The 18942-nt window shown below is 42.4% G+C and overlaps 1 protein-coding gene across 1 annotated transcript in view; it reads left to right on the top strand.

The window, feature by feature from the left end:
- The window catches only part of LOC144001029 (protocadherin-15-like), a 255906-nt gene that overhangs the window by 107389 nt on the left and 129575 nt on the right, over nucleotides 1–18942 (top strand). Inside the window, exons 6-9 of the mRNA XM_077494957.1 lie at nucleotides 8754–8914; nucleotides 10607–10762; nucleotides 11698–11817; nucleotides 13574–13684. Coding sequence (XP_077351083.1) covers nucleotides 8754–8914; nucleotides 10607–10762; nucleotides 11698–11817; nucleotides 13574–13684 — 548 coding nt within the window. The remainder of the gene's footprint in view (nucleotides 1–8753; nucleotides 8915–10606; nucleotides 10763–11697; nucleotides 11818–13573; nucleotides 13685–18942) is intronic.

Raw genomic sequence — 18942 nt, 5'->3', positions numbered from 1 at the left:
TGCTCCCCTGAAGTATTTTTAAGTGCTTTGCTTGGAAATTGCTCAGGGAAGCCTGCGTCGCAATGATGTCCGCACTAAATTATACTGTATGTCCTCAGTGACCTGATTTGGAACAAAGGCAAGTAATATAAATGTCCAAAAGTCATAAAGTACTGTGACCATCATGAGCAGAATTATAAGGTTCACCGATGAGTAGTAAGGACATGGCTTGCTGGTACGGGACACACCTCGGCGCAAAATATGTGAAATTGGAACTGCTTGTCAAAGCTCCCATGAGTGAAACAATTGTTATATAAAGTCTACACACCCCTGTTAAAATGCAAGCTTTTTGTGGTATCAAAAATGAAAATTTTTTGGGGAGAATTTTTTTTTTTTTAAGAGGTGAAGTAAAAATAGCTGAGACAACTTAGTTGCACAAGTATACACACCCTTTTATAACTGGGACTGTGGCGGTGTTCAGAATTAGCCATTGTTTTCCTTAAATGGGAGTACTCACATAACTGCAGCCATTTAATTAAAGAGCTTCTGAGTAGAGTAGTAGTCGTTGTTCTAGTAGGCTTCTTTTTTTTTTTTCTCCACAAAAAACCTGGAATTTGACAGGGGTGTGTAGACTTTTTATATCCACTGTAACGATTGATAACCTCTGTTTTGAATTATTACAGGAATTTTTAACTCATTCAAACCCAAAAATGTGTAAACACAATATTTAATACTTTGTCTTTCACTCCCAAAAAAACGTAGCTACACGTTTTTTATGTTTTGACTTTTTTTAAAAAATTTTATTATTATTTTTTTTATGCAAGAGCATACAGAAGGCTTTGATGCAGCTTCTGACATGGAGGTGGCTTAAATCAACAGTAGTTGTTTACAAAGAATGGCCAGAAGGAGGCAGCAGAGTATAAGAGAGCAGTCAGGGCCATGTTGCAACAAGCTCTTTTTTGCCAGTGTTTTCACCAGGAATGTGGATATTGATGAAACTTAACTATATTCTAATGTTAATTGTTGCAAAATGGAAACAGATACAAATGTACTTATTTTTCCAGATGAAAGAAGAGACTTTAATCTTCCTTTCGGTAGGTTCCATGTTTTTATAGTAATAGAACACAATATTCTGTGGGCCTTGCAAAATCTGTCGCAATCCAGTAAAACAGCCGGGGGTTGCTTCTGTGAATATGGCTGGGAGTGAATGAGTTAATATTTCTTTGCGCATTAATTCAAGTCATCCGGCAAATAAGTGTAAACTCATCATTATGTTCTGTGGGCCCCTGTTATGCATGACTTTGGATTCAGGAAGGGACGTTTGCAATTTGGCCATTGTGGACAATTCCCAAAACCAAATTAGCCGGCTGCTAGTCTGACGCGGAAAAGTTGATGGTGTCGCCCAGGCTGAAATTAACCCAGTTTCAGAGGATGGCAGCGTTAATTTCCGAGCCTCGCATTAACAAAAAGTCCGCTCTGGGCCGCGCTGGAGCATGTGCGTACCCATGACGACCGTATTAATGGGAAGCAAAATGATCAAAGAGTGTCTTTTCACACCTTTCTTGGACAGCTTTGTAATGACTGAAACGGATGATGTTCGCTGGCGCAAAGACTCACCACACATATGTCGCATCTTGTCAAATATATCAAAAGCAAATTACAGACAATTAAGCATTTGGAAAGCTGAGATGGCTTTAAGACAACGGATCTTAATTTGGCCGTGGGTCTAATAGGCAATTAGATTACATTGCAGAGTGTGGCCCCTCACAGCTGGTACGCATGTTTTTGCTGCGTGAAGTTATTTGGGCATGAAGGCTGGATGAAGAAATCTTTCAGAAGGTGGGATAATTGAAGTTAACAATTCATCACAAAGAAAAAAAAAAAAAAAAAGCAGCTGTGCACACGCACCTGGGCTTTTTTTTTTCATGGCAAATTCTGAAAATGATCAAACTCTGATGCCATGTTACCTCTACTTGCAAAACAAAAAAACTTCACAATTTAGTGGCAAGCATCTGTTTAGGATAGCTTCTTCCAAGTGGGGCTGATTTAAATGAATTCCCGAGGAGGAGCTTGTCAAAGTATTTGCAATGGAATTCGCCAAAAATGGCTGCTGACAACATGCTTGTCTAATTGTTGAATTCCCTGAGAAAACTCCTTCACATTTTTGTCCAGGTCTGTTCAATGATTTTTTTTTTTTTTTAATAATTCTGTTGGACCACAATTCAAAAGCAATGCCTGATTTTCATTGGTTAATTTTAGTTCCATTTTATTTTATCGTAACTTTTGTCAGATTCAAGTTATTTCCGTGAACATTATTTTTTTTTTTTTTAGTTTTCTTTTATTTATTTATTTCTACTCATCTAAAATATGAATGTATACAGTAATTACAGTGGCACCTTGAGATACAAGTGGCCTGAATGACAAGTTTATCTAGACATGATGTTCATATGATTTATTTATTTATTTTTGCATGAACAAAACGTGACACAAACTGACCTCGACTCACTTCAAAACAAGTGTCAATTTCGCATGTAGTGAACAATTGTTAAAAAAAAAAAAAGACACTTCACGCCGTTGGTTGCCTACTTTCAAACTAAACGTAAAACAATGAGAAATACACATTTCGTATTTAAAATAACCACATAGCTCTGCCAAAGTCTGTTTAGCTTAATGCTAACAAAGAATGCAAAACAGTGTTGTGGTAATACTCACAGGCACATGTTCTTTATCCTCTGCGAAGAGAGACTCATGTTACTGCGGATTACTGTGACGTGAACGTCTCCATGTGCAGCATATGTGTGATCTGTGTTTATTGTACTGCTTCTGGGCAGCCAAGACATGCAGCAAAACACAAGAAGCAGCACAATGTCTATTCAAATTGAAGTTAAAAACTGCTTACATTGTATTTAGTCATGCCAGTGCTGTTTGTTTTTAGAAAACACAATATTATAGTGCTAGTTTTCAAAATGATGCAGGATGCTGGAGAAGATTGGCATTTCCATTTATTTTAATGTATCTCAAGGCACCACTATAATACACGTTAAATATTTCCTTCTTGGTTAGTGAGAGCCAATCGATAATCTATTGACATTTATCGACATTCACCATTTGAGTAGATTGAGGCCCTCCCCACAATTTGTATGAATCACTTTTATGCACACTTGCTGATATTGATGATGTAATGCAGCATTTTAAGTGACAGAAAGATTTTCATTTGCTAAGAAGTCTAATAAGATCGATGACTACACGATTTACATTTTCTTTAAAAAATAAAAAAAAATGCTAATAATTCAAGCGCCATGAATTCTGCTGGCCTTGGATGTTTATGTATGCTTCATAATTCAATTTTATTCACCATATAAAGTGGCTCTAATAAGATCATTATAGATAGTGAGTCCACTCGATAACTTAAGTCCCGCTTTGCAAATGTGGTTTGTAACAGAAAGGCTCAACATTGCAAAATGTATTTGATTCACATTCCTGCCCCCCCCCCAAAAAAAACGATAAACAGTCTCGGATTTATCATTGTAATTTTGTCAGCGACTTCAATGTGATATTCCGTTCAAAACCCACAATCGTGATAATGAAAACGGCAAAAGGGAGCTGTTATGACTCTCAAATTAAATTCGACATGGAAGCATTTCTCAAAGATTGGCGCCCGAGTGCGACGGATGATTATACCGCCGCCTCCCGTGATCGCATCACGCACGCCAAACAGGGAGCAGCCATTACCAGGAGCATGCAAATGCAGCAGGGGCTGATGATACTTGTAATGCGAAGGCCACCGCCGCCGCCGCCGCCTGTGAGAGTCTCGGTGACTCTGCAAAAATGCATTTAAGCGCCTCCTGAAAGGATAAGCTCCTGTGTTTGTAATTAGTGATAGACCGATATGGTTTTTTCAAGGCCGATACCGAGACAGATTATTCGTAAACAAGGAGACCGATAACCGATATTTCAAGCCGATATTCAATTTGCAATATAATAGAACAAATATATATATAAAAACAATATTGACAATTTGTTAACAAAAATTGCAGCGCTTCCAGGGTCATTAGCATGGGTTAAGCTAAATTAAAATAATAATAATAATAATTAAAAAGCAAGTAAATAGCTTCCCAAGTTTTCTAAAATTTCAACATAATTTCTTGATTAAATTTTTTAAAATAAAAAGTGTAAGTGTCAGGTTTTTTTTTCTTTCCCTCCAATAAAGTGGAAATTTAAATAGACCCATAAATGAAAAGTTCCCCATATCTCACGGAGTGACAAATGCATGCTAATATGGCTAATTTGGGTTTTTTATTCGGGTTCGTAAAACGTTACAAAAGATCTTCGCAGTGAGAAATTGTCTGAATATGTTCCAAATGTGTTTACGATAAATAAAAACTGGCTGAATATCTTAAAATTCCTGATGAAAACCACAAATTCGTTACATTCACAAGTATTCACTGCTCAATGAGATTACAGCTTTATCGGCCTTCAGATTCAAAAAATGGCCGATGCCGATATTTGTCAAAATGCCAAATATCGGCACCGATAATCGGCCCGGCCGATAATCGGTCTATCCCTATGAAAGAAAATGAAAGGACAAAGTTTCATCACCTCATGCAAAATTTGGGACTGCACTAAAGTACACCACTCGAGTGCGTATTATTAGCCCAAATCCCTCCATTTTCTATTCCCTTATATTCATGAGGATCTTTTTGGGGGAAAGGCAAGATACACCTTGGACTGCTTCCCAGCCAATTTCAGTAGTGGGCCAACATTTCTCGTAAAAGTGTGCCTGTAAAATCTTCTAAACTGACATCAAGCATCGGGCCAGACTCAGATCAGCAAAGAAGCAAGGGAAGACAACTTTCCTTTTAGAGGAACGAAGCCAGCAACTGGTTCAAGGTGTGATGATGACCCAATGGGTCAAGATCAAAGCCTGCAAAATAAATTTGTTTACCGAACACGTCAACTCCATGGACAGGAACACGCCATTGCGCTTGGGAAGACATCAAAGAGAACAACATGTTTTTGGATTGTGAAACGTGAGCTGGGAAGAGCTCGACTTTGAGGTCTCGAGGAAACCTACTCACCAAGACCAGACCCGCCACTTTGACTTCCATTATCCACTAGAATGACGATAAATGAGGGTTATCGGAAAATTTAGAAGGCGAAGCGAACAAGCTGTTGGTTATTTTGGATGGTGTGGGACAAGCGGTCAACACTCAATCACAGACTGGATGTGACTCGTGAGTCTTTGCGCACATTGGTTAAAAATCTGGAAACGAATCGTCTTGAAGAATTGATTGCTAATTGAGCTGAGAGTCGCAGGGAAAGGCTCAATTATTGTTCCCTCCAACCACGCTTGCTAGTCTTCAATAATTGATGTACGTGTGGCATTATTGTGTTGCTCTGTGCAGGTTTTTTTTCCCCTCCCCTTTAACTCATTCAATCTCAAAAACGTGTAAAAACGTCTTTCAACACTTTGTCCTTCCCTCCCAAAAACGTGTTTACATGTTTTTTTTTTGTTTTTTTTAATGCAAGAGCATACAGAAGGCTTTGATGCAGCTTCTGACATGAAGAGGTGGCTTAAAGCAATGGCAGTTATTGTGGCCAGCAGGTGGCAGCAGTGTATAAACGATCAGTCAGGGCCACGTTGCAACAAGCTCTTTTTGTCAGTGTTTTTACCAAGAATGTGAATATCTCAAGTCGGGACGAAACTTAGCTATATTCTTATGCTAATTACTGCAAAACGGAAACAGATACAAATACTTTTTTTTTCTTGATGAAAGCAGAGACTCTAATCTTTCTTTTGGTGTGTTCCATGTTTCTATAGCAATAAACACAATATTCTGTGGGCCTTGCAGGAAGCAAAGAGAGTCGCTTCAGTGAAAATGGCTGCGGGTGAATGAGTTAAAGAGCACAGATTGGGCCTTGCCCAACACATACACTTCCTCCTTCCTTAAGTTTCCTTTTTGCCATCTAAGAAACTTGGAGCGCTAGGTAGCGATCCACCAGGCTTCCTGTTCTGTCTCCCTCTGTTGGTTGTTGCTATTTTTCCACAAATTCCTTGAGTGGTTTTACATATCTGGCCATTAATTCCGAGTCTAATTCTCACGTCTTCAACAAACAAGAACAGCCCATGGGTACCAAAATTCAAACTTTACGAATGACCATAACCCGGATGACTGAGAATCTACACAGACACATGGATGATGATGATAATGATAATAATAATAATAATACATTTCCACAAGTGATGGCTTAGTTTCCTTGTCGGGAAAAAAACCATATTCAAATCTAGAAAAACAAGGATTGACTGTACTGTACAGCTGTTACTACTACAAAACAATTATTATCTCTGTTCCTTTTAGTGTAACAAATCCATGTAGGAGGAATGTGCAGTAGATGACGAGTGAGTTATTTTCAAGTGATTAAAGAATAATTGCTTGATTGCCGGCCACGAGCGTACTGTGGAATGGTGTGTGAGTATTGCGTACTCATTGCAATTGTTTACATGGCAAGGTCAAGCAAAGTGCATTCTGCTCAAACTATTGATGTGATGAATTCGGAGAACAGAAAATTATCCGACAATTAAGCTTTCCAGTGTTGGTTTTTAACCATTGATCTGAGTGACTCGTTTCATGAAATTTGCCAGTTCTTCTGTCAAACCACAGTTATTTAATTAATGGACTAATCTGGCCACTTAAAAGTCAAGTGACTTAGCAGCTCTTTGATAAACAGCCTTCAGCAAGAGGCAAAAGGGCTTTCCATAGAAGGTGGCAGTCGCGTGGTCAAGTTCAATCAATAGCAATTACAAGGTTTTTGCCATTGCCGCCGATGTGCTGGCCGCCTTCGGGCCAGTCTTGACTGGCCAAATGAGAGGCTTGTCTGCAGAAGGCTACTTGAGCAGAACATGCCTAAAACCTGACAACTTCACGGCAACAATTGTTTATTGTTTAAATGCAGCTGAACAACTTCTTGGTTTGCCAAGCAATGGCGATATGGAAGTGATACGTTACAGTTATTACGATTATTTTAGAACTGGATAAATAATTGCCAATTCTTAACTCATTCACTCGCAGCCATTTTCACAGAAGCAGTCACGTTCGCTCCCGGCTGTTTTACTGGATTTTGACTGATTTTGCAAGGCCCACAGAATATTGTGTTCCATTGCTATAAAAGCATGGAACCTATCAAAAGAAAGATTAAAGTCTCTTCTTTCATCAGGAAAAAAAAATTATGTTTCTATCTGTTTCCGTTTTGCAGCAATTAGCATTAGAAGAGAGCTAAGTTTCATCAGTTTTCACAAATCTATTTAAAATTGTAAGTAATTGAGCTTTTTTTTCTACATGGCCCTGGTTGATCTCCTTTGCTCTGCTGCCACCTGCTGGCCATTTGTGTAATAACTACCCTTTCTGCAACCGTTCTTTGCAGTTGAGAGGCTGCATCAAAGCCTTCTGTATGCTCTAGCATAAAAAAAACAAAAACAAAAAAACGTATAAATACGTCTTTGGGACACTTAGAACATTAAAAAACGTATTTATGCGTTATTGGGAATAAATGAGTTAAACACTTCAAATAGAAACCTCACCTTTCCCACCAGGAAGAAATGAAACTGATATTAACTCATTACAATTACAGTGAACCCTTGCAGACTCATGATATAACATTTGCAAATGTGCCTGTACTAGGGAAATAGTGCTTTGATGCAGTTTTATGGCATCTTGGTGCCCAGGAACTATGTTGAAGTGAGTTGAGGATCTTCATGTCAACAAAAGTACAAGTAGTACTTTACCACCATCTTGTGGCATTTTTCCTGCCTAGGAACTATGTTGAAGTAAGGCGAGGAGCTTCATTTTGACAAAGCGCTTTGCCGCCATCTTGTGGTATTTAGTGTCAAGGTAGTATGCATGTGTTTCATTTAAGCAACATTCGTGTTTTGATGCCATCTTCTGACATTCTGGTGCCAAGGAATTTTGTTGAAGTGACTTGAGGAGCTTTATTTAGACAAAAGTAGTGCTTTGCTGCCACCATTCGTGATGACATTGGCAGTTCCAGAATGTTATGATGCTTGTTTCACAGTGTTGTGTGAGTGCATGTTTATGTTGCATTGATATGCTTATTTGTTCTGACCAGTGTGCATCATTTTTACTGCATTTCTCCAAAATTGTGTTTCGTTTTAAACTCTAGTGTCAGTTGCACATTTCTTCACGCGGTGAACTGATGGTTCGCAAATTCACCTATTAGTGTTTTTTATTTGTGCTCTGTCTGTAAGATTAGAAGATTACAGAAGAAGGCAATAGGAAAGTAGTAATCGGTGTCAGTGAAGTTTGTTTGAATGATTCTTGATGGAGATTGGCGTGTCATTTCCTGGCTGTAATACTGTAAACTGTGGTTAACTAATTCACTGCCATTGACGGAAAAAGACGTCAAATGATGCATTTTTTTTTGTGGTCTGGCCATGAATGTGTTAATAAATAACTAAAGAAAAAAAAAAAAATCAAAGTGGCCCTTGCAGCTTTCTATTTTTCTGTATGTGGCCCTTAGAGGAAAAAGTTTGGACACCCCTGCTGTACATTATATCAACAATTTATAATTGCTTCATTGATTTTTACCATGTTTAACTCATTCACTGCCATTGACGGAAAAAGACGTCAAATGATGCATTTTTTTTTCTGGTCTGGCAATGAATGTGTTAACGTTTAATTTTATGCAAAGGCGTCTCCCGAGTAAATACACGGCCCTAGCCGATCCATATGCTGAATTCCAACCAATCTTGTTTTCAGGCACGGTTCTGGTGGAAAACATGCAAATAAATGGTCGCCCCCAGGACCCGGGAAGAACCATCTCGCTGACTTTACTGGACAACTACGACTACTGGGTGATATTGGAACCAGCACGGCAGAGGCTCTACCTCAACAGCACCGGCCGCGTTCTGGACAGAGACGTAAGTATGCACGTTGCATTCGTCTGCTGGCCAGGAAATTAAAATGGACCCAGCATTTCCCTTTTTTTTTTTTTTTTTTTTTTGCATAAATACATTTGCCTGTAGTATGTAAATAAGAAGCGTCTCTCGTTTAGGTTCATTTGCAATATAGAAGCATTGGTCTCTTTGTGCCCTGAGGTTAGCGCTCTTATGGTTGGTGATTAAAGGTTTATAAACACGCATTTATTTTTATATTCATCGTAACTCTAGTCTGTTCTTTATTGAGGTCATTAATTCTTAAACCTTGAGAATAGAGGGGAGCTACTAAAATTAAGAATAAATTCAATGGAAATTATTAGCCACACAGGCTCGTGGCCTTAAATTGGCTTGCCTGTTTATTTATTTTTTTTAATTTTTTTTATTAATGCGCTGGCCATGCTTAAGAGGAACAAGCCGGAGGTTACATTGGTTTCATAGTCGTTTTAATTTTTTTGTTTTGTTTGTGCAGACCACAGGTCACGAAACACATTAAAAAAAATTGTGTTAGTACTTCATATCTCAACATCTTTTTATTCAATTAAAAAAAAAAAAAAGCTTGTGCTATATTAGAATAAATGGAATTCAGATGCAATAATTGCAGCCTGAATAATATTTATAATAATATAAAATGAACTCTAATTTTGAGATTTTTTTTTTTTTTTTTAAACAAAACTTTAGCCAGACTTAAACATTTGCAACGTTGTAACTTCAAGGTAACATTATTTGCAAGTAGCAGTAAATCGCAACATGAGCGCCTCATTTCCTTTTTCTGTTTTTCAATCGTTTTGCATGCCGGCATCCATCTTTCCTGCTTATCGTTAACGGACAGATAAGAGGGGTCATAAATCAAACTTGACATGCTTGATAGGCTCAATTAGCGATCGGCAATTTAGCACTAATTAAAGCCTTTATACCTAGATGGTCAACAGGGGGGAAAAAAGCAATTATCTGTGACAGTCAGTGTGTAAGAATGTCAATCACACGATTAAAAAATGTTTGGGAATCATTGATGGCTTTCTGCCATTACTGTGCATTTGTCATAGACAGTCAATATAAATATTACAGATTTTTAATGCGTAATTATTTTTCTCATTTTTTTCCCCCCCAACCATGAGTCCTTTCTAAGACAGTGAGTGATGAGAAGAAGTATATCATTTTGACTGAAATAAATCTTAATCATAAAAACACGAGCAAAGCAGTATGTGTAATATGCACGAAACTGTACTTTAGCAAAGAGAGTTGGTAAGCCGACGAATTAAATTTGTAGTCAAGGTGCTGCTGTATTCAAAAAAGGCTGCACAATCATATGGGAAATACAAAACAAAGAAGAAAAATAATCATTTGTTTTCCATGCTTGACAATTTAATAAATGGCTGCCTCACTGAAATGTCGCAATTGGTGTTGTTCAGGCTAGATAGCAGGCAATTTTGATTTGAAATTGGTACTAATGAGCAAATGGATGCAGACGTTTGACAACAAGACAATATGACTCATGTGCAGCTCAGATGGAAAAGTCTGCACTTAGGAATATGTCTGCTTCAAAAATGAAAGGAAGTTGCACATTCGCTTATGATAACCCGAGGCTAGTGCGAGATGATGATAAACAAATAACGCACAACACTGGCACAAATTCATTCTCTATTTTTTTTTTTCTCCCACCAACGCCTCTTTCAGCCTCCCAACTACATCACCACCATCGTGGTTCAAGTCCAGTGCACCAACGAGCTGGTGGGTACCGTCATTCTGCACGAGGTCCGGATCGTGGTGAGGGACCGCAACGACAACACGCCGCGTTTTCAGCATCCGCGCTACTACGTGGCCATCAACGAGGTAAGGACGGCGTGGAGCAATAAATCGTATCACACTGAGCTGACTTCACAAACAGTTGCAAACACTTTTAATGGTTGCAAACAGTTTTTCTTTTCGCCAAGCAGTTTTTGAACATGCTATAGTCTCCCAACACTTCCAAATCAACGTTCATGCGTCTTCAGATTGTTCTTTGACGTTTGCCGCCCTGTAGTGCAAAGAGGCTTTATAATTGCTTTTTTAGAAGTCCAATTAAAATGAGGAACAGCCTGCAACTGTTCTTATCGTCAATGCGACCACAATGAAAATTAAAGCCCGCAAGCAACAATTTCTCATTCAATCTTTGAAACGATCATCAAACTTTGACGCCATGCGCCATCAACTTTAGGTAGTTAACTCTTTGACTGCCAAACATTATCCAAAAAACAACCAGCCGATTAAGAGCATTTTCACTCATATTCATCATCCTCCTCACTTGATATGTCCATATTTGCTCCCTCTGTTCAAACGTATGCATTTCATTTGCCACGAGTACAACAACCCCCCCGCCCGCGAGCGCAGCGTCGGATGATCAATCTCCACTTTTGACTCCGGCGTTTTGCGCGTACGCTCGAGGTCCAGCGTGTTATCGTAGCGCCGTTAGCGTGAGTCACGGGCACACAAAAAGCTCTCCTCCGAACCCTCGCCGAGGGCTCCGTGGACCCGCGCTGATTCTCATACTTACTTTTATTATTCTGTCAGCAGTGTGCATAAGCGCTCAGCTGCGGCCCCCGCTGCTGACGGCAACGTTTTCCCTTTTTTCATTTTGCTCGGCCGTGTCCGCTAATGCCGCGGAGTGGACGCCGTAACGGCCGCGACCGTGCATAGGCGCTCTCTTAACAACAACAAAAACAAACGGGAGGCTGTAAGAGCTGCTGACGTGACATTAGCTCCCCTTCTCATATTTTATTCTCCTGCAGCTCACCCCGGTGGGAACGACCATATTTACTGGCTTCTCAGGAACAAATGGAGCCACTGACATCGATGATGGGCCCAACGGACATATAGAATACAGCGTACTCTACAACGCCAATGATCCGGTACGCATTACCCTTTTCACACTGCACTCGTTCTCCTGTCTATTGATGCTTTCCCATTGGCTTAGTGTACCACATTGTTGATTGTAACATTTAATCAAGTAACTTTAGCTATTTTTTACAGAAGCGTATTGCATTCACTTGGGAAAAAAAAAAAAAAAGCTTTGTTTTTTTTAGTAATATTTTTTTCTGTTTTTCTGAATATTTTTTTTTTGTTTTACTGAATATTTTTTTTCTGTCATAAAAAAAAATAAAAAAATCAAAAAAACAGAAAAAAAAAATTTGGGGAATAATTTTTTTATGACGGAAACATTTTTTCCAGAAAAACAAAAATAAAAAAAATAAAAATTCAATAAAACAAAGCTCCCAAAAACATTAGTCAGAAAAACAGGAGATTATTATTATTTTTTTTCAAGTGATTGCAATACGCTTCCGTCATTTTTTAAGTGGCCGAGCAAGAAAAAGATTTTGGAGTTTCCTCACATACAAGCTTGTTCTCAAAATAAAACCGGATTCATGAACTAAAACTGTGCCGAAGTGTCTTTATTATTCTCCAGTATTGCTGTCACTATCGAATATTTTTAAGAATCGATTAATCTATCGATTATTCAATTGAATAATTGGACTCATTTTAATTTTGCATTCAAGTTTACTACAAAAGCATTTTCTGTTTATTAACCAGTGATTGGATTTGGTGGTTATTTCGTACTTTGTATTTGTAAAGGGGATTGTACTATATTACCGGTTTGGTCATTGTTTTCCCAAGTAAAAACAGATGTCTTATTTTAATTAAACACAGAAGGTAACCAGTCTTCTATCATGCCAGATGACAGAAATCAGCTCTGTTGATGTGTTGAAATCAGAGGATTTGGACAATTTTAAATTAAAAAATGGCTCCAAACGAAGACTTTATTATTAATTCATTCACTGGCAGCCATTTTCACTGAAGCAACCCCCTTCGCTCCCGGCTGTTTTACTGGATTTCGACTGATTTTGCAAGGCTCACAGAAAGTTCTTCTGCTATAAAAACATGGAACCTACCAAATGAAAGATTAGATTCTCTTCTTTCATCGGGAAAACAAAGTATATTTCTATCTTTTTCAATTTTGCAGCAATTAGCCTTAGAATATAGCCAAGTTTCATCATTATTCACAAATCTGCTTAGAATTGTGGGGAATCAGCTTGTTTTCATCATGGCCCTGGTTGATTTATTATACTTTGCTGCCACCTGCTGGCCGTTTTTGTAATTACTATCTATTTTTTCACTCATTCTCTCCAGTTCAGAGTCTGCATCAAAGCCACTGTATTCTCTAGAATTAAAAAACAAAACAAAAACAAAATCCATAAAAAAACGTATAAATACATCTTTGGGACACTTAATACATTTAAAATAGTATGTATTTATAAATTTTTGGGAGCAAATGAGTTAAAATAGTTGCTTATTTTGATGCTCAATTACATGTTGATTAATCGATTACATTTGACAGCTATCTTCCATCGTTATTTTCATCTTCAGTAACTTTTTCTCCCATTTTCGTCACATAGCTTCCCGCACAACTCCACAAAAACTCTTGCCGTTGCCACTCTGAAATCACTCAGCCACGACGTAACTCGCTACCATTATGAAGTGGAAAACCCCCAACTGAGCCGAGTTGAGCCGGTGGAATAGCGTCCACGATAACCCCACTGTACTTCCTCAGCCGCCACTAACTCATTAGTCACGCCTACCTCATTTCTTGTCTTTTGTGGCTCCTTACAGGAATCCAACAGCACGGTGAGCGTCGCAAATACTCTATCGGGACACATTGTTCTGGCTGAGAGGCTCAACTACGAGGAGAGAACACGCTACCTGGTTTTGATCCAAGCCAACGTAAGCGATCCAGACTCTCGTTTCACCGTATAAGTGCTCCCATTCCGAACGGGAGTTGGATGCAAATGTTCACTTGCTCCTGCATGTGACGCCTCCCCAACTAAAAGGTCAACTTAAAATAACATTTTTCTTGCCATTATTCACTCCCAGCCATTTTCACAGAAGCAATCCCGTTCGCTCCCGGCTGTTTTACTGGATTTTGACTGATTTTGCAAGGCCCACAGAATATTGTGTTCTATTGCTATAAAAACATGGAACCTATCAAAAGAAAGATTAAAGTCTCTTCTTTCATCAGGAAAAAAAGTAAGTTTCTATCTGTTTCCGTTTTGCAGCAATTTAGCTTTTTTTCAAGATGGCCCTGGTTGATCTCATTTGCTCTGCTGCCATCTGCTGGCCGTTTGTGTAATAACTACCATTTCTGCAACCGTTCTTTGCAGTTGAGAGGCTGCATCAAAGCCTTCTGTATGCTCTAGCATAAAAAAAACAAAACAAAAACAAACAAACGTATAAATACGTCTTTGGGACACTTAGAACATAAAAAAACGTATTTACACGTTATTGGGAGCAAATGAGTTGAACATAAAGAAAAAAGTAGTCACCTATGCGAGAGGATAATTGATAGTGGTGGTCAAGCAGTGGGATTTTAATTTAGCGCACCTTTCCGTACCGTAGGTGTTATATAGGGAGAAATGAAACCATCACATGTCACGCTCAGAAGGTCAAAGACGGGGGAGGGAAGCGGCTGTTCGCCGACCACAAGCTCATTGATTTTTTGCTGATATTGACCTTCAAGTGATTGACATGCACCGTGTGACCGTGCACCACAAGCTCGTGGCTGTTTCCTGAACTCCGATGTAATATTAGTGACGGTCATAATAAAAAAAAAAAATCCCGAAAACATAACATAATTAATCCCGTTGCAGTCTGCACTACATTCAAACATCGCACTACATTAAATATGTGCTGATTTCAGTTTTGAAATATAAACGCACCACAATATCCGAGACTTTTTCTTGATATACATGAAAGGCCATATTTGATCAAATATTACTCGCAAATCTGTCGAAATATGTTTGTGAGCACCTCTCTTTTGCCAAGATAATCCGGGTGCGGGATCTTGCGAGTCCATCATTTCTCTCACATTGCGCAACACATTTATTTAAAAAAAAAAAGTTTTTGTTCAGTTTATTTAGATTAAGTAAGCAACTATTCTTTACTAAATTCTTAATGTATTGAAGTCATTGTTTTAATATTTATTGTTTGTTAGTGTAATTACCGTGAGCCGGTACCTTAACGTGGTGGAGGGGTTTGCGTGTTCCAATGACCCTAGGAGCTATGTTGTCTGGGGCTTTATGCCCCTGGTAGGGTCACCCATGGCAAACAGGTCCTAGGTGAGGGGCCAGACTAAGAACGGCTCAGAAGACCCCTATGATGACGACGATATTTGGAGAAGCGTTTCCCTCGCCCGGACGCGGGTCACCGGGGCCCCCCTCTGGAGCCAGGCCTGGAGGCGGGGCTCGCTGGCGAGCGCCTGGTGGCCGGGCCTGCACCCATGGGGCCCGGCCGGGCACAGCCCGAAGAGGCAACGTGGGTCCCCCTTCCCACGGGCTCACCACCGGTGGGAGGGGCCAAAGGGGTCGGGTGCAGTGTAGGCTGGGTGGCGGCCAAGGGAGGAGACCTTGGCGGACCGACCCCCGGCAACAGAAACTGGCTCTTGGGACATGGAATGTCACCTCTCTGGCAGGGAAGGAGCCCGAGCTGGTGTGTGAGGCAGAGAAGTTCCGACTAGACATAGTCGGACTCGCCTCCACACACAGCTTGGGCTCTGGTACCAGTCCTCTTGAGAGGGGTTGGACTCTCTTCCACTCTGGAGTTGCCCATGGTGTGAGGCGCAGAGCAGGTGTGGGCATACTTATTGCCCCCCGGCTCGGCGCCTGTACGTTGGGGTTTACCCCGGTGGACGAGAGGGTTGCTTCCCTCCGCCTTCGGGTGGGGGGACGGGTCCTGACTGTTGTTTGTGCATATGCACCAAACAGCAGTTCAGAGTACCCACCCTTTTTGGAGTCCTTCGAGGGTGTGCTGGAGAGCGCTCCCTCTGGGGACTCCCTCGTCCTGCTGGGGGACTTCAACGCTCACGTGGGGAATGACAGTGAGACCTGGAGGGGCGTGATTGGGAGGAACGGCCCCCCTGATCGGAACCCGAGCGGTGTTCTGTTATTGGACTTCTGTGCTCGTCACGGTTTGTCCATAACGAACACCATGTTCAAGCATAAGGGTGTCCATATGTGCACTTGGCACCAGGACACCCTAGGCCGCAGTTCGATGATCGACTTTGTAGTCGTGTCATCGGATTTGCGGCCGCATGTTTTGGACACTCGGGTGAAGAGAGGGGCGGAGCTGTCAACTGATCACCACCTGGTGGTGTGTTGGCTCCGATGGTGGGGGAAGATGCCGGTCCGACCTGGCAGACCCAAACGTATTGTGAGGGTTTGCTGGGAACGTCTGGCGGAATCCCCTGTCAGAAGGAGTTTCAATGCCCACCTCCGGCAGAGCTTCTCCCTTGTCTCGGGGGAGGCGGGGGACATTGAGTCCGAATGGGCCATGTTCCGCGCCTCCATTGTTGAGGCGGCCGATCGGAGCTGTGGCCGTAAGGTGGTCGGTGCCTGTCGTGGCGGCAATCCTCGAACCCGCTGGTGGACACCAGCGGTAAGGGATGCCGTCAAGCTGAAGAAGGAGTCCTATCGGGCCTTTTTGGCCTGTCGGACTCCGGAGGCAGCTGACAGGTACCGGATGGCCAAGCGGAACGCGGCTTCGGCGGTTGCTGAGGCAAAAACTCGGGCATGGGAGGAATTCGGTGAGGCCATGGAAAACGACTTCCGGACGGCTTCGAGGAAATTCTGGTCCACCATCCGGCGTCTCAGGAGGGGAAAGCAGTGCACCGTTAACACTGTTTATAGTGGCGATGGGGTGCTGCTGACCTCGACTCGGGACGTCGTGAAGCGGTGGGGGGAATACTTCGAAGACCTCCTCAATTCCACCAACACGTCTCCTTTTGAGGAAGCAGAGTCTGGGGACTCTGGGGTGGGCTCTCCTATCTCTGGGGTCGAAGTCACTGAGGTGGTTGGAAAGCTCCTCGGTGGCAGGGCCCCGGGGGTGGATGAGATCCGCCCGGAGTTCCTCAAGACTCTGGATGTTGTGGGGCTGTCGTGGTTGACACGCCTCTACAACATCGCGTGGACATCGGGGACAGTGCCTCTGGATTGGCAGACCGGGGTGGTGGTCCCCCTTTTTAAGAAGGGGGACCGGAGGGTGTGTTCCAACTACAGAGGGATCACACTCCTCAGCCTCCCTGGTAAGGTCTATTCAGGGGTGCTGGAGAGGAGGGTCCGTCGGGAGGTCGAATCTCGGATTCAGGAGGAGCAGTGTGGTTTTCGTCCTGGCCGTGGAACAGTGGACCAGCTCTACACCCTCCGCAGGATCCTCGAGGGTGCGTGGGAGTTCGCTCAACCAGTCCACATGTGTTTTGTGGATTTGGAGAAGGCGTTCGACCGTGTCCCTCGGGGAGTTCTGTGGGGGGTGCTTCGGGAGTACGGGGTGCCGGGCCCCTTGATACGGGCTGTTCGGTCCCTGTACGACCGTTGCCAGAGTTTGGTCCGCATTGCCGGCAGTAAGTCGGATTCGTTTCCGGTGAGGGTTGGACTCCGCCAAGGTTGCCCTTTGTCACCGATTCTGTTCATAACTTTTATGGACAGAATTTCTAGGCGCAGCCGAGGCGTGGAGGGGTTCCGGTTTGGTGGCCTCAACATTGCATCTCTGCTCTTTGCAGATGATGTGGTGCTGTTGGCTTCATCAGGCCGGGGCCTTCAGCTCTCACTGGAGCGGTTCGCAGCCGAGTGTGAAGCGGCTGGGATGAGGATCAGCACCTCCAAATCCGAGACCATGGTCCTCAGTCGGAAAAGGGTGGAGTGTCGTCTTCAGGTCGGGGATGAGATCCTGCCCCAAGTGGAGGAGTTCAAGTATCTTGGGGTCTTGTTCACGAGTGAGGGTGGGATGGAGCGGGAGATCGACAGGCGGATCGGTGCAGCGTCTGCAGTGATGCGGACTCTGTATCGGTCCGTCGTGGTGAAGAAAGAGCTGAGCCAAAAGGCAAAGCTCTCGATTTACCGGTCGATCTACGTTCCAACCCTCACCTATGGTCACGAGCTGTGGGTCGTGACCGAAAGAACGAGATCCCGGATACAAGCGGCCGAAATGAGCTTCCTCCGCAGGGTGTCCGGGCTCTCCCTTAGAGATAGGGTGAGAAGCTCGGTCATCCGGGAGGGACTCAGAGTCGAGCCGCTGCTCCTCCGCGTTGAGAGGAGCCAGCTGAGGTGGCTCGGGCATCTGGTTCGGATGCCTCCTGGACGCCTCCCTGGGGAGGTGTTCCGGGCATGTCCCACTGGCGGGAGGCCCCGGGGACGACCCAGGACACGCTGGAGAGACTATGTCTCTCGGCTGGCCTGGGAACGCCTCGGGATCCCGCCGGAGGAGCTGGTTGAAGTGGCTGGGGAGAGGGAAGTCTGGGTTTCCCTCCTGAAGCTGCTGCCCCCGCGACCCGACCCCGGATAAGCGGAGGAAGATGGATGGATGGATGGATAGTGTAATTAAATTTTCATGAGATGGAGATTTTGGATTTTTCATTAGCTGTAAAATAAATCATTAACATTATGAAAAATAAAACAGCAAATTTTCATTCTCTGTTTTGTAGCATGACAGTTAAGACTTGACTTGACTTGACTTGACTTGACTTAATTGAGCATGATGTCAGTTTAATGCCTGCACTAACCTCAAATGCCTTTAGGGGGCACAATGTCTGTTTTTGGATTATTTTATAAGGACAACCGATGCAAAACCTCTTTAAATCAGCCCTTAATTAGCAGGATGCTAATTTTTCTACGCATGTTTATGTTCCAATCTACATAGGTTTGGTGAATCTATATGAACTAATGAAAAGCAAACTCTTTTTATCATAAATGAGCAGAAATGACATCTTGTCAGCCAATTTAAAGACTCATACTGCGATAAGTCGATTTGCATCATTCCCGCGGCAGTTTGTGGTCAACTTTGCATGGCAGAGTTGATTGAAGTGCGACTTTAAGGAGGTGTAATGTCCATCTTTGTGGCGAACATGTAAATACAAGTCATCCTAATGATGCTATTAAAGCAGCCAAAATCATTGATGATGGCATTTGTACACGCTCGCCCTCGGCTACCGGACG

This window comes from Festucalex cinctus, chromosome 14 (assembly GCF_051991245.1).
Source record: "Festucalex cinctus isolate MCC-2025b chromosome 14, RoL_Fcin_1.0, whole genome shotgun sequence".
NCBI lineage: Eukaryota > Metazoa > Chordata > Actinopteri > Syngnathiformes > Syngnathidae > Festucalex > Festucalex cinctus.
This window is presented reverse-complemented; position numbering and strand designations above follow the sequence as displayed.